The 26,856-nt window shown below is 36.8% G+C and overlaps 1 protein-coding gene across 1 annotated transcript in view; it reads right to left on the bottom strand.

The window, feature by feature from the left end:
- Window positions 1–2,521: 2,521 nt before the first annotated feature.
- The window catches only part of LOC122795739, a 1,302,586-nt gene continuing 1,278,251 nt past the window's right edge, over window positions 2,522–26,856 (bottom strand). The window contains exon 5 of the mRNA XM_044064049.1: window positions 2,522–3,016. Coding sequence (XP_043919984.1) covers window positions 2,830–3,016 — 187 coding nt within the window. The 3' untranslated portion in view covers window positions 2,522–2,829. The remainder of the gene's footprint in view (window positions 3,017–26,856) is intronic.

Here is a 26,856-nt window from a genome sequence, read left to right as displayed (position 1 = left end):
CAATTTGCCCTCTGATGTAAAAGGGGAAAAACTTGTTTCTTTCAAAAAACACTCTTGTAACAACTCAATGAAAATTCATCATATACATGTTTTAGAAGAATCAGTTGCCCCATCAAGGCACTCTAACTTAGCCAGTCACATTATCCTGTTTTACTGGGAGATAATTATTTGATTAGCATACTACTTCTGCTGTTATTTTGAAACAATTTAATTTTAAATTTAATTTTAAATTTAGCTTATATTTCTATTTTATATATATATATATATATATATATATATATATATATATATATATTTATTCTGTTTAATTTTCAATTACTGAAATGCTGAAATGTATCATTTCTTTGTTGATTTTATATCATTGTTTATATTTAACGACTTTCTCTTTGGCATCTCTTTGCCTGGGTCATGGCTAAAAGGGGTCTTTCAACTAACCCACTTACCTAGTTATCAAAAAATAAATAAAATAAAGGGTATAAGTATGACATATGTATGTATTGACAGTTTATTGTAGCCACTGTTGACAGTGTATTATAAAAAATCAGTTAGCTTGTTTTTGAGACATAGGAGGAAAGATGAAAAATCAGCCTAAAAATGACTAGATAAGGAGGGACATTGTTTGAACTGCATACAAACAAGGAGCAGAGATGAGGCTTGTAGTTACCTTATAGCAATATTAGCCATTATTATGGAATTAGTGAATTACCTGACAGAGAAATGATCTGAGAGATGCACAAAATGAAATGGCCTGAAAAAAAGTCAGATTCCATTTAATTTTCCACAGAAAAAATAATAGTTTACGCATGACAGCTATTATAGAATGTGGGAAACATGGCCGGTTATATGCAATGATAAAATGTATGCACTGAATGAGACTGTTATGTGTTTAGATGGATGTTGTCTGGATTATCAGTGTGATGAATAGTCAAGTGGCAGGGTACTGCAAGCCATACATCAGGAGAACAGCCTTGTGAAATTCATAGAGTTGTTGATTACCCAGATGTCAAGAGTGTACATGGACTTGGGTATGAGTGACAGACTTTGAGTAAATGTATTTTGTGTCCTGAGTGGCACCTACCCCAGTTTTAAGTATTTGTAAGAAATTGTGTATATAAATCTTGTGGGGTTCAGAGAGGCTTGACACCCCCTGGTGGAGGTTGGCTGTGGTCTGTAACATGTTTCAGGTAATATTTGTGTTTTGAGTGTTTTATTCAAGGTTAAAAATCATGATTTTGTGAATTTATTGTGACATTTTTTGCAAAATCCTTAACACTTCAGCATGTATAATTCTTTATCATTGTGAGTGCGGAGGGTATCTATGCTAGACTTTGAAAAGTAAATTTGGGTTGGGAAGAAGGCAGTGCATAGATATGTGTTGATTTTTTTGTGTTGAGTAGGTGAGCAGCATGCAGGGTTGTGTTCTTTTTTGTGAGTTTATTGTGTGTGCAGGATTTGTGGGAGACAGAGGCCTGAATATGTCCTTTGTCTATACATGACTTTTATAGTAACTCTGTGTCTCTATGTTATACATATATGTATATACAAAATTTCCACACACATGCACGTGCACACACACACACACACACACACGCACACACACACACACACACACACACGCACACACGCACACACATACATATATACAGACATGCACACACACACACACACACACACATCTCTGTCTGTCTAGTTAGACAATGAATGCACGTGTGATAGGTTTGTAATTTTGACATGTGGATTTCAGTAATGTGGTCCCTGACTTTTTCACATTCAAAATGTATGACCAAATCTATGAGGATTACTGAATACCATTTACAAAAATGTTTGTTTTAGTTGCCTGTTTATATTCATCCTTTGAAAGCATTGCAACATTCTGCAAAAAGATTTTTTTAAGTTCAAGGCAACACGTGCTTTTTTACATTGCAGAGTAGTAAGTGTGATATATACATGCATGTATGCATGCAGTTATACGGAGCTGAAACAGAGTAAATAAAATAGATTGCTGTTGTTTGTTTCATGTCTCCATTAAAATTGATTGTAATTTTTGTATCATGTTGAGTCAAAGGAATCATTCCGTTTTAGAATTGAGATCAGATGAACTCAGCAGTGTTATATGGTGTCATACCAAAAGGTTAGTAAAACTCCATGATTTTCTGAACTCTTTCAGAAATGACAGTGAATATTTGAACAAAAGACCGAATCATCATACTCAGACTGTTTCAAATATCCTTCTCATGTCATTTGCAGAGATACACTGGAATAGATTTTCATTTAAGACACAAGTTCTTTCAAAACGTTTTTCAACAAAACATCATTTCACTCAAAGCAATCAAATAATAAATAATCACACCAATATTTTCACTATAATCACACTGATATAATCAATGTCAAAGCATTTCCCTCACCTGAAAAATCACTTATGCATACTTACCTCAAGCACATTTATGAAAATGAAAGACTTTCACATAATGTATCAAACTATAAAAGTATTTTCCAAAAAAGAGCAGTTATATGAAAAGTATATAATTAAAATATTTTCTTGTGTACTTTATTTCATATTTTCAAATATAGCATTCACAAATAATTTAATATATCTTATTTACAATTTTTGTAGTTTATTTAAAAATATAAAAAGCTGGTGTTCACCAAATAAATATTTTTCTACATAATTGAGAAGTCTATTGATATGAAAAGAAGTTCAAAATATTCAATAGTATGATTGTAAGTGGTGACTCCTTAATGTAGTATTGGAGAATACATCTAAAATTCTGTTTTTCTTTCAGTTTATTGTCTTCTTTTTTAATCATTTCCTTCAAAAGAGTGCAGGAATCATAAAAACCAAAAGCATTTCCTTTTTGATCTTTTGGATTCAGTCCTGTGGGATTCCTTTGGCACTGGGGATTCTTCTTTTCTGCTGGGGGTACTTGACCTTGATGAACTTTGACCTGAATCTGATTCGATCACACTTAGAACCCTTTGAAACCGCCCTTCCTGCTGCCTGAAGTCATGTTCCACACTGGAAGTTGAAAGAAAAAAAAAGACATTAATATATTAAGTATGTTCTTGTGCAGCAGAGAAACATTCTAGAAACTTAAGTCATTTTTCATCAACATGAAAAAACAGATTGTGATACTTTTAATAAAATCGGCAGCATGGATTCTGATATAAACTGATGTACACCTACTTCCTGTGCTCGCAGAGCAGAAGATATAACGTCTGTTCTTTGACTGTCAAGAACATTAGATGCAACCTTGTATTGATAGCATGTGCAAGTCCTAGCTAGTTTATATCCTACTTTTATTTCTGTTGTTCATTGCAATGTTTCTTGTTATGCCTCCATACAATTAGTGGGTGTGAGTCCTTTGTGGTCTGTCCTGCGAATAACCAACTTTCCGAAAAAAGCCATTGAAATGATGGACTCAGCAAAGGGCTGACTTATTGATGTTAGCCTCTTAAACTATGTTCATGATGCACTTGTCTTTAAAGGGACTCATGCCTGTTCACACTTTCCAAGGCACAAATGTTCAAGGAAGAGTTTATACCTTGTAGAAGGCACAAAGCACAGCACAAAATACATTTTAAGAGACAGTAAACAATTTTTACTGGATCTATATACATACACATACACTAAAGACCTGGGAAAGGAGAAACAATATTTTTTGGTCACCATGGATATTGTCAGTCTTTTTACGGTGATACCCAACGACTTGGGCATAGTTTACATTCAAGATTATTTACGTCAGCATTCAGATTTCCAGGCAGACAAAATAGATTTGATCAGTTTATATCTTGAGATGATATTGACAAATAATGTATTCGTATACGGTCAACAAGTATACTTGCAGAAGGATGGCGTAGCTATGGGCACATCATGTGCCAATAGTTATGCCAACCTGGTCATAGCTACCTGGGAGGAACGTATCCTTTACAAATCAACAATGTTCAATGAATTTGTGGGGTTATACCGCAGATTTGTGGATGACCTTTTCTTTCTTTGGCTTGGGGACATAGGCATGTTATATAGTTTCTTGGGTTTTATGAATTCATCTACAGATTTTTTAAAATTTACCATGAATTGTTCCAGAGATAGGATCTCATACTTGGATGTAGATGTGTTCAGACTTGACAATGGACTTTTGAATACATCTATTCACCGCAAATTGTGCTACCGGAATACACTGTTGAATAGGACAAGTATGCATCCTGTACACATTTTTCATAACATACTAAAAAGTCAGTTTATAAGAGCTTCCAGGTATAACCCTGTGGACGAACTTTATTATAAGGAAATAGAAGGTCTCAGTAAAAAGTTTTTAGAGAGGGGTTATGATCAAATGATGATTGATAGGGTTGTAGCAGAAGTTAATATTTTGCGAGTGACTAAGGCTAGACCATACTTTTCTGATAATACTGGGCACATAGAAGAAATACCAGAAAATAAGATGATGGTGGTAAGGCCTATAATGTCATATACTAGAGATACAAAGGAGGTAAGAGATATTTTTAATAAGAGTTGGGATATCCTGATGTCTGATAATGAGATCGCTAGGATAGTAGGACCAAGACCTAGGTTAACCTATAGGAACAAACCTAATTTAAAGAAATTATTGTGTAAACCCAGATCAGAACATAAAGGGCTACCCTTGCTAGTGATGAACAAGAACACCCTACCGTGTGGTAAGTGTAACCACTGTAGTTTTATTAATGTAGAAGAAACATTTGTACATCCAGTTACTGGATACACGTATTATTTTAACACAAACACCAATTGCAATAGTAAAAACGTGGTCTACTTAGCAAGGTGTGTAACCTGCCCTTCGTTTTATATAGGGAAAACCAACAGGGCATTCAAAGATCGCATTAGGGAACATAACTACCATATAAGGAAAGGATCTGAGTTTAATGCCCTAGCTAAGCACTGTAAATTCTTGGGACCTGAACACAACTTTGTTTTTTCAGTTATACAGCATTTGGCGCCCAGTCCTAGAGGAGGTGACCTTATCAATAGGACGCTGGAATGTGAACTTAGGTGGATCATCAGATGTAGAGCTGATGATCCACCTGGACTTAATGATAAAGCACACATTAGACCAGTGTTGAAGGGAAGAAGGATCCGTAGACCTAGATGAACCTGCATTTTAATTGTACTTTTTATACATTTTTTATGCTCATTTATTGCATATTTAGTTTAGAGATAGGGACTTATTTGTAACTTTATACTGTGCAGTTTTTTAGATCCATATGTTATAAGTATTTTCCTACACATTCTTATATTTTAATATTAGCACACATGTTTAAATGCTTGAATAACGTTTTAAAGTGAAAGTTTTGTGTTGTGTGCTTTTTATATTACTGCTATATATTTGCACGTATAAAGCATGTGAAGTAATTAAATGTATATTTGTTAGTGGCGCTTTAAGCATTGGTAATGAATTAACCTATCAATGATCAGTAATGACTATTTAAATATGGCTCATTAGTACTAAATTGTAAAGTTTGAAAAAGCCTAACGGCGAAAGCGCTCACTTTGTTTTGTTAATAAAGCTGTGTTTTATCCTACTGGATTTGTTTGACTGCTATTTCCTGGACTTGGAGCAGTAAAGTGGACTTCGTCTGTTAAGTTGTGTTTATTGGCTTCTCCCCGAGGAGGAGTAACAGGTGCGGCATTTTCTGCTACAGTACTTCCTATTGTCTTGGAACAGTGTTTATGCTGTGAGCAGCATAGCTTCTTTCATTTGGCGTGCATCAGCTGACATCGCAGACCGCGACAGCGTTATATGGTGACTTATTTCTGTTATTTTTTCTTTTTTACGCTGTCGGACTTCCTCCTTAGAGCTGTGGTGTTTGTGATTTTGTTAAATAAAATGCTAGCTGTTTAATGGCATTTTTCTGAAGTAGCTGGCTATTACCACCATATCTTTTGAGGTGTCCCTGTGTTAGTTATTAAGGGGCCTCCCAACTTCTTTATTCCTACTGTGTGTTCTATGAATCATTTCTGCTTGGGGCCCATGGCTTGGCTTTCAGTCTGGGGCATCTTGTTTTAATTAATCTAGAAAGGCTTTATTCTTGTTGTCATTTTTTGACTTTGTTAGTCTTGTTAACCTTCCTGACCTGCTATGGTCGCCATTTTTAATCGCCTTAACTGTCTTAATTTATTTATTTATGTATATACGTATACAATTTGTTAACTGGAGTAGAGCACTGGAACAATTGGAACAATTTCAGCTTCAGCCCTGGTGTGGTTCTTCAAAACTATATCTGGTCTTGTAAAATAGTCACCCATTTGATTTGTGAATTTAATGCTGTAATTCTAACTGCTTGTCTGTAGTCAGTTTATCAAGTGTTGTTTGTTTGAATCTGGAAATTAGTTATTTTTGCTGATGTATTGTTGTGAGACAAGAAATAGTTAATGGCGCATGACATAATTTTTGGCTCTTGTCTAACATGTTAAACAAAAAAGGAGTTTAAGTTTGCACTATATGTGTTTGTTAAATTATTGTTCACCAAATGAGGGTGTGACAGTTTTGGGAATGACCAGCGAACCACATTCTTGTCTAACAATTTATTTTTGGCTGATGGTGGCGTTAGCTTGTCCAGCATTTTTCTTGCATTGCATTTGTAGTTTACAAAATTCTTGCAACATGAAGTGGACAGCAGTACTGCAACATTATATAAGTATGTTGGACTAAGAAGGTGCCAGCATATAAAATATGTGCATACCTTGTGAATATGTAACTACAGGTATTTTCGTTGTCAATGATGGAATGCTCAGTCATAACTTTAGGATGAAATATACAAATAGCACAGTTATAAATGGTAGTGTGAACTTTGCTCGACAGACCTGACTAATTACATGTATGGCTCAGAATGCTGAAAATTTTAATAATATTGCAATTAAAAATCAGTGTCTGTGTGAAGAAATATCATCTAGGTAAGCATAATGTAAGGTAATATTTCTGCACCTGAAAAAATAAAGGAGTTTACTGGGAATGAGAGACTGAGGGAGAGTATTAATGGAGAGGGCTAACAGATCATGGGGTGCCAGGGATGCTGCAGAGAGTTGGGGAGGGTGGTGGTGGGGAATGGGGACTAAAATGAGACTGATGGGATACCAGCAGTTCAAGTAGTAAAACCCAAACTGGGAGGTCCAAATCGTTAATGTCATTTTTTGCTCACAATTTCGTCACCTCCATGAAACATTACCTGTCTAGCCTTCATATAATAAAAGAGTGCAACCCATCTGCTGTTTGCTTCCATTACAGGCCTTGTATATTCTTATGTCAACAGGCTGACACACTTTTTACTCAATGTGTTTTTGTTGTATTTTATTCTGTATGATGCATAATTTAAGACTGTGCTGTGTCACTGCCCAGCACTTCTCTTTCTTCCTTTGTTTTCAGTGTGCATATTCTTTTCCATAATGGATTTTAATAGACCTCTGCACCATGCCTTTATTAGCATGAACTGCCCTTTTCAAAATAAGACTTCCAGAAAAGGAGCACATCACCTGTGCACTCAGATCTTCAGAGTATGCTATAAATTTCCAAAGGGCAATGCCACACTGGCATTCACCACTGGTCTTTTGCATTCTGCATTGTAATTCTTCCTAGAGGTTATTACAAACTTGATCATGCTAGCCTCAACCCTTGTGCACAACCTTGCACATTTCAGCATTGCACCTTCCTTGCCAACTTTCTGCCAAGTCTCTGTATTTACTGCCAATCAAATATTGATAATGATAGGCCTTTCTCTGTGTAATCACTGCATGTTTCTTGGCATCATCAGCAAAAATGCTGACATTACACTCTAATTAATTCATGCTATTAGATACAAATATACTTGGCTGATTCAGTTCTAGCACTGACAACTGTGCCTTGATATGAGTATGGCTTTTTTCTGGAGACAATGTCCTCTATCACCACCAACAGTGTAACTAATCCATCTATATTTAGTCACATCAACATTTTTGGCAGTGGACACAGGTGCCGCATTCTTGGTGTTCCTACTTTCCAACTTACTGGTGACATAGTCACAAAAATCAGTTAACAGGATCAACAAGATCTCTTTCTTCGGAAGCCATATTGCTAACCCTCTGAAGACAACAAGCCTTAAATAATTCCACCAGTTTTCTTATAGCATTTTCTGTATCTTTACTGGAATGAAGGGAACAACTAAATAGCCACCTGCTAGTGTGAACATTGGCTCTAGATGATGTTCACTGTTTATGTGACACCCCAACCCCATGTACAGAAATGGAAAAAAGGAGATGTAGATGGATGGATGGACTGGGATGGAAGGAGTAACATGACTATAAACTGCTACTACATTGATGCACTATTGTCAAATGGAACCATGTCTGCTACTCCATAGTCTTGTAGAAATGACTAGTTTCTAAAAACAGAATGTACCACTTAGCAAGCAGTTATAGACTTATTCCAGATTTTTAGCAGTAATGCAATCAAACAAACTTGTCCCTTAGCATTATCATTCTGAAGTCATTTTAAGCTTCTTCTCTATTTCTCCTTTGGTCATTTTTTTCCGCTCAGTGCATTTGCATCCATCTCAGCTTCTCCTTACTTCTTCTGTGTAGCATGCAGTATTGGGTCTTTAGTGTATAACACTTGTTCAGATGAGTGCCTTTCAGACATTGTGAATACATTAACATAGTTCTTAGATTATTACTAATGAGCTTGCTGTTTGCAAACCTCTTCTAGGAAGAACAGAAGGAAGGTTATTTATGATTTTTTTTTTACATATTGTTGACTGAGATAGTCCCACTTGGCCAATGGCCTCTTATCAGACCAAGATGGTATTCATACTGACTAGGGAAATTTGGTCAGGATACCCAGGAGCTTCCAATGCTGTTTTTGAAAAGTGCCATGGAATCTTTTACATCTACCTGAGCTGCCACCAGGTCAGGCAGATGGGGCCTTGTTTAAACATCGCATCTGAAGGATGGTACACCCAGGAGTACAGGACCCCCCCCCCCCCCCAGTGTCAGTTCTGGAAAAATTAATGCAACTACCTGAAGTGGGAATACAATCCATAGACTTCTTCACCAGAGGTAGCTGTGCTACCTCTTGAGGTAACGGACCTGCTTTTTTGATTAAGTAATTGCAATACCACCTGCAAACATTACGTGGCTGACTTGTGGGAGATCCTAAAGCAGATTGTTAAAATATAGCAAAAACAAAGGAGTTAAAACTCATCTCCAAAAAACACCACAAAAGAATATCTAAGTATTTTTCTGAATATTGTTGCCAATGACACTCAAGATACTGATCTTAGGTCATTATGAAATCATTTCAATAACAACAGTTGTATAACAAAAAGTTTTTTTTTTTAAGAAGGACGTTATGGTCTAAGAAGATAGTCTCAGGCATATGCATTTACTCCATGTTAGAATGATTTGATTAGTAAGGGCGTATAGTGTTGTAATGGTTCTATAACCAGTCTGAAATCTATATCAAAAGAATATTATATTTTTGAGTGTGTTAAAGGTTTTGGTCAAAAATAAATTTCTCAGGAGCATTTGCAGTGAGAGAGGTGTTAACAACAGGCCTGAATTCATTGGCAGTAAGCAGAAAGACTATTAGAGCTTACTTAAAGCTGGGGGTGGGGGCTTATCTTAATAATATGAGTAAGGCTGAAAATGCATGCTAGGGGTCCTCATAAGAAGCTATCTGTGTTTAGAAATCTGAGGAGAAGTAGATGAAATAAGACATAATGGGTTATAGCTGAAATCAGTTTTATCCAGGTGTACCTTAACAGTTTCCTTAAAGATGGTTTTGAAGAAAAGATGGAGGGTATTGTAGTGCATTATATAGAGAGCTAGGTGATTTCAAAACTGTGGGGGTCGTTAAAGAAGTCACTGGGAAATGATAGCATGCTCCTTAGGAGACGTTTAGCCTTAGTTGGCAGAATATTTGAGTTGAGCAAGACTGGCAGTCTGAAGGAATCTGTCATAAGTGGCTTTTGCTATATTAGTGAGGTTTCCCATAAACTATTTTACATTTTATGAAGTTTTCAGACTTTTCTTAGTTATTAATGTGAGCTTTCCATCTATCCCAAACATTGCTTCTTATCTTTAGCAGTTTTTAGTCTGAATTTGGCTAGGTAAGCTTATTTTCTTGGCCCCTTCTTGTTTTTTAAGGTATAGTATGTCTTGTAACTGTGTGATAAGGTTGTGGTGGATCCTTTTTCTTTTTATGGGATGCAGTCTGTTACTTGTATGTGGGTGTCAAGGTTGTAAAATGGAAAGAGCAGAGATGGGATACAGACACTTATATACATCCAAGCAAAGTCAAACCATTCAGGAAAAACTTCAAGAAAGACTCAGCCAAGCTAGAGTCTTCAATGTCGTGTACATTAAATCTGCTGTAGTAGAGACCCACGGATATATGCAAACCCTATTTCAAAATTCCCTCTAGCTTCAATGAGGGCAACAGAAGACAGACCCAGGAAAAAATTCAAGCTGTTCACCCAATTATCCAATTTACTTTGATGGTGGTGAGTGGCTACTTTGCTTGATATGTAGTGGAAGTTTGTCCCAGAGATGAGGGATATGTAGGCATATGAATCTAGTATGCAAACATGTCTTATTTGCTGATGAAGGTTTAGTTCCTTTAACCAAGTATTTGAGGTAGCATTAGTTTCATGACTCAAAAGCTTAATCACAGATCTCCATGGAGGAGTCTGTAAGAGTCTACGAACAGCATCTCCTGATAATTAAGATTTCTGAGACACTAATCTTTTTATGAGTCTCTGAGGTCCCTCAATTTGTGTGATGTTTAGTACATGCCAAAAGTTGCATTATATTCAATAATGGGTCTGATAAGGTATGAATAAAGGGAATTAGGACTTTTTTAGATCTAGTAGAGATGCCTTTGGAATTTGGCTAAGTAAAACCATTCCACACATGCCTTTGGAATTTGGCTAGATAAAAGCATTCTGAACTACTGTGGATACATGATGGTCAAATGATAAGGAGATATCAATAAGAGCACCTAGATCCCTTACAACTGGGTTCAATTGGATGAGTGCATCTCCAATATGGTAACTGAAACTATTTTGTTTATCTAAGTAAACTATGCTATATTTTTTTTAATTTAATTTGAGACCATTGTCCTTCCACCAATCATTAACATGGTTGAACCCATGTTGGACCAAGTATTAGTTTGTTGAAGACTGAGTAACAACACCCAACTTACAGTCATATGCAAATTTTGTTAACCATAGTCCAGGAGTGCTGGCCTAAAGGTTGGAGAAGTGTATGCCATATTGGATGACTTAAACTGAACCCTGTGGTACACCACTTGCAATTTTTTTTTATTTCAGAAGTGACACCTGCTACTTTAGCCACATGGATTCTGTCAGATAAGAAAGTTAGTGACCCATTGCACAACATAAGGATTTATATTCAGATTTTTACCAATAACATCTGCAAGAGAATAGAGTTATAGGCCTTGGCCAGGTCTAAATATGCTGCATGCACTGCATAACGACTTGTGATCTCCCCACCTTGGGCCAGAAATCAAGGAGACTGAATCTTCACCACAGACACTGAAGAGGGACATTCACTTGGAATACAAATGGATATGCTCAGTATTTCCAGATGCAGACCTCTCCGCATCAAGCACAATTTCCCCCAAGAGCACACAGGGAACACAGTCAGTCTGGGGTCTGGATTTCTTTGTCTCCCTCCAGGTCCCCAGGAAGACTCCCCACTGGCACAGCTTCAGAATTAAGTCCTCAGCTGAGTACCCAAGCCAAGTCCTCCAACACTCTGTCTGTGAAACTAGTGCTTCATGTCCCTGCTCCAAGAAGCTGGGACACACACACACACACACACACACACACACACACACACACACACACACACACACACACACACACACACGCACACACACGCACACACACACACACACACACACACACACACACACACACACACACACACACTTTGAAATTTGATTTACACACACACACACACACACACACACACACACACACACACACACACACACACACACACACACACACACACACACACACACCACATACACACACACTTGGAAAAGGCTAACACAGGTTTACTAGCTATGCCCCCTTCTGCACAGACTATAAGGTAGTTATCACTGCCAACAGGCACTACAAAGACAGCTACCTAAAGCTCTTGCAAGGGTACCCAATTATACTGAGTGAAATTAATATTAATACAGATGGTAATGCTGACCAAACAGCCAGACTTTCAGGAGTGGCCAGAGTTATCACTAAATAAATATATGGAAATACTCTCAAAACGTATTTTTTTTTCTAAAAGAACTAGCCACAATGAGAACTTTAAATATATTTAATAATAAATAATAAAAGAACATGAAACTACTAAATATCTATTTACAGTAAACACCAGAGTTTCAGTCACAGGAAACATTAAAAAATAACACAGCTGGAAAGATTCACACAATTACAGAAAAGCAATACTTAACTATTCTCACTATATTTTCCTAATTGATTTAGAGAATTACTATCCCTGATCACTTACTAGAGCAAGGCAAGATGAAGTAGGTGAGTGGTCTTTGTTGTCAGATCCAAGAAAGAATACAAAATGCTAAGAGCAATCTTATAGGTTCATAGATGTTTACTAGGCTAACCACCACAAGGACCTTTTTAAGCCTTGCCATGCATCCCAAATCTCTGACAAGTTCTGATACCCTTGACATGTTTAAGCGGGGGGTTGGGAGATGAAACATTTACAAGTAGGGGCCTGGGAGATGAAACATTCACAGGTTGCCACTGTCCATTAAAGACATGGGTGCCAAACCAAGAATGAATTTCCAGCTCTCCATCCAATTTTCCAAGTTGCACTTGAATTGGGTTAGGGAGGAACTCTTCTTTACATGGATGGGGACCCACTTCCAGAAATGGTGCAGTCTCTGAGACACATACCTGTCTCTCCAGCATGTCCTATTTATATCACAAATAAGGTTTAAGCCTTTAGAATGGGTAATTCTGGTGTAGTTTGTGTTGTGGATATGCAGAAGATCCATCAGAGGGGGGTCTGACAATGCCCTGTATGGCAGGCATATATCTCCTCTCAAAAGCCTGTAGGTGACATTAATACAGGGATAGGGCCTTGAGGCAGTCTGCATAGGACATTTTACTTATGCCCTGTATTCATTTAGTGAGGAACCTCTGTGGACGTTCCAATTGTTGGATACGCCAGGTTAGGTACATACCAAAGAGGGCATTGTGCACAATAACAGGTCTGATGAATGCCGGATACAGTGGCACAATAACTTTCTTGTACTTAGGTGCCGTACTTTTTTTTATAAGTTGAGCAACATAGAATGATTTCCTCACTACTGTAGACATGTGATGGTCAAAGGCTAGATTACTATCTACGCATGTCCTTAAGTCCCACCCTAATGTCTAAATATTATTTATATGTGGCCCACCTAATCCCAAAAGGGTTTGCATCCAGATCACAAGAGGTCATTGTGCCCCTCTATGCATCACTCATCAGACCCATCATAGAGTACAGCACCCCATTTGGGATGTACCTTACAAAACACCTGCAACAGCTGGAAAGACCACAGAAGTACCTCACCGCGAGGATCACTGGCCTCAAACAGATGCCCTATGCAGCTCGACTGAAGAAACTCCAGCTGTATTCGGTTGCATGCCGCCTACTCAGAGATGATATTTGCCTGACATACAAGGCCATGTCCATCCTAGAATTGATGGACATGCTCCACCTAAAGAAAACCATATCCCCTCGAGCCACACGCTCTAGGGATCTAAACCTCACCACAACAATAAATAGGACGTGCAGGAGGGATAGATTCCTGTCCCAGAGACTTCTTATGCTTTGGAACAAGATCTCAATCTACATTAGGCAGAGCTCCTCACTAACACTCTTCAAGAGAAACCTTGATGAGTGGATGGGAAACAGGAAGTTTTCCCTGGGGATCACTTCAGTGGCTCTGCTGGACTAATTTAAGGGGGCGGCAAAAGCCAACACATTCTGGCTAGGCTTATAAATGCCTTTGGGCAGATAGCCTAGTACCTACCTATGAACCTAACAATGGCATCACACACATCTGATCTTCTGACTCTGTTTCCCGCACTATCCCTCATCACTAGAAGTTGCCAGGATTTTAGCACCTACATGTCAATAAAAGGGCATTGCTCAGACCTGGTGCTACTGCTGGAAGTCATAAAACCATAAAACACTTCCCTTCTACCTATAGGAGCTAATAAACCCTACTTCTTACAGACGTTGCATCTCTGGCTTCATTCAAACCTGGGACATAACATTTTTATGGCCAAGGCTCAGTAATTTTTAATTTCTTACTATTTTAAAGTTTGCTGCAGCTGGATTGTGATTAACATCTTCTCTTGCCATATCCTCTATTAAAACATATACATTTAATTCAGTTACAATAATAAATGTACATTTCTTTTCTTTCAAGCAGGGCATACTGCTTATACATTTTTAATGCAAGCAAGCCTCATAAATACATTTTCAGCACAAGTATCTGTACAAATCAGTTTGATACAACAATGGCATATAATCCTTTACTAAAATACAGCTAGCTGTGCTGGCATATGATACACATCCCCTGCCCTACTTCTCCTTGCATGGTTGGCAGTACCTCCTATAATCAAGCCACTATCCAGTGCTTCAGTTACTTTTTAAAAGACATTAATGAGGTAAAAGAGGCAGGTCCCTTTGACAAAGCCAAACTGATGAGGGTCCAGGGTTAAGTGATTTTCAATGTCTAGATTAATGAAGTTTAAGATAATGTGCTCCATAGCTTTACACATGATGATAGTGAGACTAATGAGTCACAGTTAAGTCACCCTTGTATATTGGCATTACAGTGGCTATTTTCTAGGCTTTAGGAATGTAACCCGTGGAAAAGTTTAGATTAAAGAGGTTAAGAAAGGTTCAAATGGCCATTTTTGGTATTAATAATCTTGCAACTTGATATGTTAGCAGGGCCTGTGAGTAAAATATTCTTAATTTTTGAGAGGGCTGACAATACTTGTTTCATGGTAATTAAATGGTGTGGCTTGGATTGTGAAACCTGTGGAATAGCTATAACAGTGGGTAGAGTAAAATTTGTACTAAATTTGCTAGCTAGGACATTAGCTCTTTTCTTTGGGTCAGAAAGTGTAGAATTATTGTGGACTAGCTACAAACATTGTTAAATTAAGATTTGCAGTTATTTTTTCCTTTATTGGCTATTTTATGTTCATACTCAGCTTCGAGCTTCCTAATAGTTCCCTTAAGCTCTTTGCTAGTTTGCTTAAGTGTGCATTTAAGGTAGGTAGAATGAGATATTTTAAAAGCATTAAGCAGCTATTTTTTTATATATAATTTATTTATGAGGATATTCCACCACAGGGGTTTGTTTTTAAATTTCTCATTATAGTTGGTGTGGATAGGTACTGCCTTTTCACTATAAATATTTAAGTGGGATGAGAAGTCAGCCATCGTTAGCAGCTTTAACAATTGGATCCATTAGAGGAAAATAACAGAATTTATTGAAGCCATCAAGTAATTGAAGAAGGTTTGCTTTTGAGAAGTCCATAAACACAGAGTTATTTACAGGGGACGTGCCTCCAGTTTTAAAAGAAACGGTCACTAAATTATGGTGTGATTTAACAGGACATGGATGGCACAGTGGCAGAATGGATAGCATTGTCAGCTCACAGCAAGAGGTTCCCCGGTTCGATCGTCAGCTGAGATGCCAGATGTGTGGAGTCTGGATGTTCTCGCTGAGTTCACATGGGTTTCCTCCAGATGTTCTGGCTTCCTCCCACATCCCAAGAACATGAAGCACATGGATTGGACACTCTAAACTGGCCATTGGTGTGAGTATGTGTGCATGTGTGTAGTGTAAAAGAACTAAGATGGCAGGGCTAGGCACCCTACAGATTAAACATTGGCTCTAGATGATTGTCACTAGTGAAGTAAAAGCCTGGATGTGCAAAAAAAAAATGGGAAAAAGGGTTTGTGGATAATAAACCCAAACCCCACTATGTATAAGTTCTAATTTAGTTAATAGTAGTGAGCTAGTTGTTTCAGAGATAGAGACAGAGAGTAAAATAATTTTAGCTGGGAGTTTCCTCCTTCCAGTAGCAATTCTAGTATATCTGTGTCATTTTTACCCTCTTGTCTTCACCATTTCTCATTATTTTTCTTTGAAGTGTGTACTGATATGGCATCCCCACTTTATTTTCCATGCTCTGTTTATAACCCAGAAAACTCTGCATATCAAGTATCTATCCAGCATGGCCTGGTTTCTGTTTTACTTACTACATGAATGCCTTCTTCTGTGAAGACAGTATGGCGCTAGTGTATCATGAGACCGATGTCACTGGTGATGCACCTCATCACCTTTTACTCTCCTTTTCATTTCCCATTTATCATGTCCTCATGTTTTTGTTTTTCCCTTCCTAAATCTCAGTTTATTTTTCTAGAACGTTTTTTTCCTTGTCTTAGTGAAGTTTTCCCCTCCGCTGTGCATACAGCCCTTTCGATCATGTAAGAGGTAAGAGCTGAGCAGTAGAAAGTGATGCCATCATTCAACTGAGCACCATGGGTTCTGTAGTATTATGGCCCTAGCTCCACTGTGCATGCCCTTAACCCCCCTATGCACAACAGCAAGGTTGTGTCAGTCACATCTATGTGTGATATATCCACTCAGGACTGCACTTTCTCCCTTGAAGCAGGTGCATCTGATGGATTGCTGGTCTCTGCCAGGGATTCTAAAACAGGAATGCATGCTTCATCATGTGCCCCAACTCCATTTCCTAAAACAAGGTGAGATAGCAAAAACATGTTAATCCATTCCTCCTGGTCTAGCTTCACCAGCCACCCAGTACACAACTCAAACGTGCATCATCTGGGTCATAGTCAGGTCTTTATCCCTCTGTGCAAACACAGCTGGTTATAGTGTTCGAGAACTTGATGTTTTGAATGTTTAGTTGAAGAAATCAGTGGCGAACAATCTATGATTGGATTCTCCATGCATTTTCACAAACTACCACTCGCTTGAACTGCTGCACTCTGTTACAAGCTGTCAGCTACTCACTGTATCACATTTTTTTTTTCTTGCCCTGTTTACTTCTCATGAGACTAGATATACCCTAGAAAGGCTGGTGATGTTACACGTTATGTACATAACTGCACTGAAATCAGTGGCTTCTATTATGCTTCCTCCACAGATGTTGTTTGAAAAAGAGCATGAACATGTGTCCCTATATATACAATCACATGTGACTGTCATTTCAGTTCTTGCTTATCCTTATAAAATATGATTTCCCCTTCTCTAAAACCATAGAATAGATTTTACTAAACTCCTTCTCTTCTATTCTCTTGTCCTCCTTAACTGTCTATCTAATGCATCCTGCTGTGGACCCACTCATTATTAATTATCCACATGTTTCAGGATCATTCCTGCCTCAGCTGCTTGTCTTGTTCTTCAGTCACTTTCTTCATCCTTAACGTTAGATGCTGTATTTCATCATTTCTCGTTTAGTGTCTCTTCCTGTCCTTATTCTTCCACACATAATTCTACAGACAATCTCGGCCCTCTTTTCTTGACGCTATCTGTGGCACCTTCTGATATATATTCACTGACTTAGAATTGGTTATCATTGTTTCCTTACTGTTTTTTATTCACTTACATGATTATTTCATCAGTCTACAATCATATTGCATTTCTATGCTTTTTCTGCCAGTTATATCTCTCCAGCACTCTCCACTTTGCCTGTCATTTGCTCACACTTTTCTTTGCCTTTGCCATCCTTTCATCTAGGGATCATATCTTTGCATCTCCCATTCCCTGTCACAACTGAGTTCTTGTTTCCGGAGCTCAGCCTCATATAGGGTCTACATTGCAGTCTTTCCTATACATCTTTGAATGCCACTGTAATACTGATTTTGATTCATTTGTTAAAGAGGTGAGTTATTTGGGCATCGCAAACCTTTTCAGCCACAATCTGTGACACAAGGGCACGGACAAATACAACCTATATGAACATATTAGAGTAGCCACTCAGTCAGCAGATTTTTGAAAGGTGGACAGGAACTGGGATACTTGAAAAATATCCTCACATGTGGAGAGATCACGTTTAAGCTCCAAACAAATAGTGATGGGAGATCAGGACTGAACCTTGGACCATAGAGCTATAAGTCAGTGATTTTAACAACTAAGTCACTGTGCTGCACCACATTTTATCCATTCTCTCTTTTCTTGGTTTCTAACCAATTCATGTTAAAAAGACCACCTGCCACCATTGCACTGCTCAAGCTATGCTCCTGTTTTACCTTTCCATTTTTAAAGTTTCATTAGTAGGGATGTATGTCTTTTTCTCTCAAAGGGCAGCGCCTTGCAAATTAAATAAGACCGATAGATATGAATGCAACAGTTAAGGCATGGAAAAGTGTGTTGTAAAGTAAATCATTAAAAAAATATATAAATGTAAAATTTAAATAGGTATCTCATCGTTCAACCCAGCTTTTCACCCCATCTCTGTATTTCATCCATGTCAACTTCTGTAAAGAATAAGAGTAAAATAATGCAGTGCTTTGGTATCCCACTTTTTCTGCTGCTCTTTTTGAACACCACATTGTAGATTTAAGGTGTATCCAACACTGTAATTAAAAGGAGTTCTAAAAATCTGATTCCAAAAAATTGATATCCTTTCAGTTGTAAATTGCGATTAACACCAGAGAAGGATTAAAGTTAGGTGGTCACTTTTCCAAGCATAATAAAATATTCAGAATTACAAGTTTAAAATGCAGTTTTGTAAAATAACTCAGTCGGCATGCCAAGAAGAAGGAGGTTTATGAAGAAGTCTGGAATAGCTTTTATGATGTTATTAAAAAGGCTTCCTATCAAAATTGTGACCATGTTGTGATCAACCCTCAGATGTATGACAAAAAAAAAAAAAACACTGCAAACCCTCGACCACACACAAAAATTTCAATTACAAAAGTAACAAATATTTTTTTTTCTAGAGGTGCAAGCCCTCATGCACTCATCAATTTCAGGGGTTGCATCTAACTACATTACAAATATGCAACCATACCTCTCAACCTCTTAGCACAAGAAATCTGGACAAAGCCAGAAATAATGGGGGGGGGGGGCAAAGGCCCAAAAATAGGGACAGATTTTAAATATTGCTCCTATAAACTTATAAAGTTGTTAGAATAACAGGTCTTGTATTATTATATGTTTTCTAAAGGATATGAAGTCTTTAACTCAAATGTCTGTCATTATTTAGTATTATTTAATCACTTCAATCCTCAATGATTTGCCAAAAAACTGCAAATTTTATGAGGAACACACCAAAAATATGAGACAAAATCTAGACATTATGCGAAAATCTGGACAGTTGAAAGGTATGTAATGCAACAGACTTTCATTTTACTTACTTGTTTTGTTTATTTTTATTATGGCTTGTGAGACTCGGTAATGTTTTAAATGATTTCTTCTATGAAACCTGTTTCCAATGATTTGTGTGAATCTAACATAAAATTTATAAAGTCATGATGGCTATTTTACTGAAATCACTTGTCCCCTCACAACCAGCAATGTCCAACAACAGTTGAAAATTACTCCCAACACAAACCAACTGTTAAAACTGGTTTAATCCAAGATATGTTAAGCACTTTCACCCACTAATCGTGAGCTTCATCAGAACAATCAAACAACTGATAGCAAGGATTTAAATATACGCAATTGGCGCCAAAAATTATCTCGGCTCCTTAAAGCTACAAACTTCATATAAAACATCTAATGTCATTGACCTAAAATGAAAAGTTCCTATAACTAATTAATATATAAAAAACATGTTCCATATCATACACATAGTTTGTCTTAAAATGTAATTATTACAAAAATAATGTTATGCACTAGATTTCATAAAATGCATCAACATGCTATTTCTAATAATGGTTTAAGAGAAATGTACTCATTTAATCCTGGTGGTGTCATAGCATCCGTTAATAACTGCCACCAGACCTCCTTATATGCTAATACATTTTTAATATTTCCACCTCTTGGATTGTTTGACATAGTTTCTAAAATAGCAAATTTAAAATAATGGTTGTCTCCCTGGCTGTCTATATGTTTGTATAGTGCATTTTTTAAATATTTTGTTCTTATACTATATATATGAGAGTAAATTCTTATCCTAAAATTTCTCTCAGTTTTTCCTATGTAAAATGATGGACATACCATACATTTTGCTAAATATATCAGCATTTTAGTATTGCAATTGCCCTGTTTAAATTTAATTTTTGTCCTGTTAATATTTTTCAGTATCATTTCTGTCTCTTCATTAATAGCAAAACACTGGTGGCATGCGCCACATTTCGAAGTGTGTGTGGACCTCCCTGTCTTACTTACTTTCTGACCCTTTTCTAACAGTTTTTTCAAATTATTTCCCATCTTATAAATAAATGTTGGTTTAGGTCCTAAAATATCTAGCTTTTCCTGATCGGTCAATAGTATATGCCAATTTCTAATCAGAATTTATTTAATCTGATTGATGTAAGGGCTGTATTCTAAAATGCACGCTCTACTATATATTTTATTATTGGTTCCTTCCTTTCTCATCGCATTACTAGCTATTTCAATATTTTGTTTCATTCCTAAAAGTGGGACATACTTCTTTCCCCATTCACTTATGACATATGTGTTTACTTCTCTCATCATATCTAAGTCATATTCTCTTTCACCAAATAGTTTAGAAATGTAACTAACTTCATCTATCATATCTATATAGTTAGATGTCATTCTCAGTGCTCTAATGCATTGTCCCTTATAAAAATTTTGTTTTAACTTCCTTGGATGGTTGCTATTGAAATCAACATAAGAGTTAGAAAATGTAGCTTTTCTATGTATTTTTGACCTAAAGCTGTTTCCTTCTTTTGTAATAAGAGTGTCCAAGTACGCTACCCCTGTAGTGTTGCTTCCTGAAGTAAACTTTAAGTAATCAGTACTCCTATTAAGGTACTCCAAAAAAATGTTAAAAGAAGACTAGTCTCCTTCCCACAATATATATATATATATATATATATATATATATATATATATATATATATATATATATATACCGTCCAGGAAATGCGAGTAATATTTTATGTTGTCAAAATGCTCGCTTTTAAAAATATTCTCCTCTTCCTAATCCAGCATTACAAGGTTTGCATATATAGGGGCGCAAGCTGCCCCCATAGCTACTCCATTAGTCTGCCTGAAAACTTCACCTTCATAATATATAAAGTTGTGTTCCAGTACTATTGACATAAATTCTGTAATCAGACTAATTCTATCCCAGTCTAAATTGCTGTGCTTCTGAATACTATTTGTAAAAGCCTCCATTCCTTGTGTCATAGGGATGCACGTGAATAGATCAATTACATCTATGGAAGTAAATAACAGGTCCTTGTTTCCCATATCTACAGGGAAATTCTTTAAAAATTCCCAGGAATCTTTGACCAGATGTTTAACCTTCCCATAGATAGATTTGAGCATAGAGTCCACTGCTATTCCTAAAAGGAAAGTTTTGGATTTACTGCCAGAAATTATTGGCCTAAATGGTGGATTGGATGCATTTTTATGAACTTTTGGAATACCTACTATGGTTGCCATAAATGGATGTTCTACCCTTAAATAATTATATAATTCATCTGTTATCCTTCTATCCAAAAGAAACTCTTCAATATGTAGATCTATTCTTCTATAAGAAATGTTAACTTCATTCATAGAAGTAACTTCATAATTTCCTGACCCATGTAGTATATCATGCATTTTTGTACTGTATTCCAAGGCATCGTAGATCACAATACCGCCACCCTTGTCAGGTTTCATGACTCTTATGTTGCTATTTGTTCTGAGTTCCTCCAAAACCCCAGCTTCTTCCTTTGTTAAATTGTGTTTGAATTTTCTTCTGGTAATTCTGTTATTAAACTGGTATAACTCCCTTCTAACCAGTCTATCATACATCTGAACATTAGAGTTCATTATAGGCATAAAACAACTTTTCTTTTTTAAAACTTTACAGTTTGTCACATTACTGTCATTTCTATCCTTAAACATTAATGCTAAATTTAACTTCCTTATGTATTGTTTAAACTCACTTAAACAATCCACAACACAAAAGCGCGTGGTGGGTATAAATTTCATTCCCTTGGATAGCAAACTGAAATGTGCTTTGTCCAAACCAATTGGAGTGTAATTAAAATTTTTAAAATTCCTATAGCTATAAATAGCACCTTCCTGTATAATTTGAGCTTCATCATCTATGACATGAGCATACTTATTAATTGTACTTCCTGTTGGTTCATTTACCACTTCTTCGGGGGTAGAGTGTCTTTCCTCTTCCACATTTCCCCCTTTGTCCACTTGGGGTAATTCCGTGTCTTGTATACCTGACGAAAATTTCTCTTCTCTGGGGGTGATGTATTATGTGGGAACTCCCTGGTGTAATTTGTATCTATATCGTCCATCCACTGTTCCCTCCCCCAATAGTATACTCTACCGTTTTTGTATTGTTCAGTGTCTCTACATATTTTCTTACTTTTTCTGTCAAAAGCCTTTTTTGTTCTAGATTCTACTAACTCAAGTTAATATGATTTCATTCATCTGTTCTACTTTGCTAATAATTTTACATAACTTTTCAACATTGTGTTTAATTAACAGTTTCATATATTGCATACCAAATGCATCAAATAACTTGTTAAATTCACATTACACTTCGTTGGTTAAATCAATTCCCATTGGTATTTTATGGAATCGTAAACCCAATGGTACTATATTCAAAGTAATGCAGTGTGATAAATATGCATTGTCAAGCTTTATAGCATTTATAGCATTCAGCTTTTTACCAAACTGGTAAATCATATCTTTTAGTGTCCCTTTATACTTGTTGGAATTAAATTTCTCTTTAGAATGATCTTCGCTATTGGTGTCAAAAACACAATGCGTACCAAAAAAATCTTTCAAAACAAAGTCTTTCTTACTTTCATGCACATTCAAATGCTTAGTTTGTTCTTTGTTAGAATTGATAAACACAGTACCTTTATCACCATTGCCAAGGGCATTGGCTTGTACATAAGTCCGTATTTGTTGACTGTGTTTAGGCTTCATACCTGTTCTCCTAGCTTCTTCAGTAAGATTACCAAATGAAAAGTCAAATGTAAAATCAGTAACTGCTAATCTGCTGTTGGTATGTTCCAAATGATCCGGAAAAACTGGCAAATCAATACCTTCCTGGTGCCGAGACCTTGGTATCTGTCCATTAGTTATCTCCGGTGAGGAGGTAACTATAACAGCGTCTTGTTTTGGAGATAACATCTTGTCCATTTGTACATTGACCGATCCAGGTCCGTGCTTAAAGTTATTCATAATACTATTACTTAGGGTGTTGTTGTGACCGGCTGCCCCATTGGCCGTGTCACTATCCAACAACTCTCCTTTGGAAAATCCTAAAGTGTTGAACAAGCTAAGGAGCTTGCTGACCTCACCTCTCAGCGATGTAACTTCCGACCTCAGTTCAGAAAGTTCATTCCTCTGTTGAGGAGAGACTGCCCCAGAAGAGTCATGAGTTGAGTCCATGTAACAATAACTGAAAAAAGCATTCAGTATAGATGTAAATTGTAAGCAGTGAAACAGAATGCTACAGAAATCGCTTGTCCCCTCACAACCAGCAATGTCCAACAACAGTTGAAAATGACTCCCAACACAAACCAACTGTTAAAACTGGTTTAATCCAAGATATGTTAAGCACTTTCACCCAATAATCGTGAGCTTCATCAGAACAATCAAACAACTGATAGCAAGGATTTAAATATACACAATTGGCGCCAAAAATTATCTCGGCTCCTTAAAGCTACAAACTTCATATAAAACATCTAACGTCATTGACCTAAAATGAAAAGTTCCTATAACTAATTAATATATACAAAACATGTTCCATATCATACACATAGTTTGTCTTAAAATTAAATTATTACAAAAATAATGTTATGCACTAGATTTCATAAAATGCATCAACATGCTATTTTACTGATTAATGACCACATTTCTTTAAAGAGTGCTGTTATTGTAAGTTACTTTGTGCTTCTTTGTGTGTGTGTGTGTGTGTGTGTGTGTGTGTGTGTGTGTGTGTGTGTGTGTGTGTGTGTGTGTGTGTACTTCATCTGAGTCATTATTTACTATCCTGATGATTGCTTTGGGTTTTACCCGCTGAGAATGGAAATACATCATCAGTTTACTCAGTGTTCATTCTGTAAATCCCAATGGTTAGAGCGCCATATGCAGTAAACAAATTTAAAATAATAAACTAGACATAAATGAGAATAAAAGTTTAAGCTATACAAAAATATAATAATTTAGTGCTGCTCAGATCAGATGAGGTTAATTAGTGATTTAAAGATTAATACAGTGGGAGTATTTCTCAAACAATGAGTTGGAGAATTCCAGAATGAAGGTCCCATGATTGAGAATTTTTTTATGTTGCTGAGATCAGCTACTTTGAATTATTATTTGATATTCACTGGCTAAGAATTGATGTTTAGGAATGCAAGAAGATGTGAGGCTTAATGAAATCTAGTGAAGATGAGGAGAGGTATGGAATAACTGTTATATTCACAAACATAGGCAAAGGTCAGTTGAGGACTTTACACTTCTGGCATTTAACCCCCAACAGATTATTTAAAGAAGGCAGATCCTCTACACATAGCAGTTAGTGATGTGCAGCAGAGAAGGTAGGAATGATGCATATGTTTTAGACACCTTGTAGAGCCAGGACATAACAGAGTAAATGGTAGAATGCATTTGTGAAAAAAGGGGCATCTTGGTCCTGGGAATGTTTTTGTATTTTGAGTGTAGAAAAGAAATGGGAAGAAGACAAATGAAAAACAGTACTTATGGTAATGTCTTCAGTAGTTAAGACAGTAAAAGATAAGAAGGAAAAGAAACAATTTTAGACTACTTTCAGTAAACGTGAACAATATTATTAACACTGTAAAAAGGATAGGGATACTGAAATGCTGTCCTAAATGTGATGTGCATGTTATACTCTTGGAGGATGTCAGATTCTTGACAAGTGAAGAAAGACTGCAAACAAAAAAATGTGGGTTGGAAATATAATAGGGAACTTAGGGAGTGAACATTGTTCTGCAGTGGTTGTGTTTTATATAAAAAAAAGAAAATTGTGAAAATCCTAGATGTAATGTTTGTAAGGATGGGAAGGTCAACTGCTGTGGATGTAAAGTGGAGAGAATGTATTTACAGACTTATAACATTATATGCATATGTAACTAGCAAGGAAAGAGAGAATATGTTTCATTACATAGACTATGTAGTGGTTAACATGAAAACTATAATTGCAGGGGATTTTAGCTGGGACTAAGGTGAGAATGCAAAAAGAAAAAGGACAGATGTTAAAACATACAGCAAGTGCTAAAATGTGGTAAATTAGCTGTGTGGAAGAAAAGTCAATGGACTTCGAGAAAAGGGGCACTTGCATCTGAAATTGATTATTTTGCATTATAGGAAATGTTGGCATTGGCAGATACAGTTCTAATGTTTTTTCAGACCATTTAGCAATATGGATGGAGGTAATGGAAGAAAGGGATTATATGAAAACAGTATAGGGAATAAAAACAATAAATGAAAAATTATGGGATGAAATTGGAGAGTGGGAAGTATTACAGCTATGGAGAGAACATATAACCATGAAGGGCTTCTATAAAAACTGGTCTCAGTGATGGACTGAATTTAAAAAGAGGTATAAAAACTGTATTTTAAATGGCAGGATGGTGTAAGAAAGGAAGGGAAGGTGAAGTATGGGAAAATGTATAGAAATGTATTGAAGAATTTACAGAATAATGCAATTTAGTATTATGATATGGAAGGAAGAAGTAAGGATAGCTATGAAGAGGATGAAGAACAGAAAGGCTGTTGGTCCAGATGACATACCTGTGGAAGCATGGAGGTGTTTAGGTGAAATGGCAGTGGAGTCTTTAACTAGATTGTTTAATGAAGTCTTGGAAAGTGAACGGATGCCTGAGGAATGGAGAAAAAGTGTTTTGGTACCAATTTTTAAGAATAAGGGTGATGTGCAGAGCTGTAGTAACTACAGAGGGATTAAATTGTCAGTCACAGCATGAAGTTATGGGAAAGAGTAGTGGAAGCTAGGTTAAGAAGGGAGGTGATGATTAGTGATCAGCCGTATGGTTTCATGCCAGGAAAGAGCACTACAGTTGTGATGTTTGCTCTGAGAGTGTTGATGGAGAAGTACAGAGAAGATCAGAAGGAGTTGCATTGTGTCTTTCTGGACTTAGAGAAAGCATATGACAGAGTGCCTAGAGAGGAGTTCTGGTATTGTATGAGGAAGTCGGGAATGTCAGAGAAGTATGTAAGAGTAGTACAGGATATGTACAAGGGTAATGTGACAGTGGTGAGGTCTGCGGTGGGAGTGACGGATGTGTTTAAGGTAGATTTGGGATTACATCAAGGATCAGCTTTGAGCCCTTTCTTATTTGCAATGGTGATGGACAGATTGACAGACGAGATGAGACGGGAGTCCCCGTGGACTATGATGTTTGCAGATGACATTGTGATCTGTAGTGAGAGTAGGGAACAGGTGGAGGAGACCATGGAGAGGTGGAGATATGCTCTAGAGAGAAGAGGAATGGAGGTCAGCAGGACTAAGACAGAATGTGTGTGTGTGAATGACAGGGAGGATAGAAGAATGGTGAAGATGTAGGGAGTAGAGGTGGTGAAGGTGGATGAGTTTAAATACTTGGGATCAACAGTTCAGAATAAT

The sequence above is a fragment of the Protopterus annectens genome, chromosome 2.part2 (genome assembly GCF_019279795.1).
Source record: "Protopterus annectens isolate FY-2018-M chromosome 2.part2, PAN1.0, whole genome shotgun sequence".
Lineage (NCBI taxonomy): Eukaryota > Metazoa > Chordata > Ceratodontiformes > Protopteridae > Protopterus > Protopterus annectens.
This window is presented reverse-complemented; position numbering and strand designations above follow the sequence as displayed.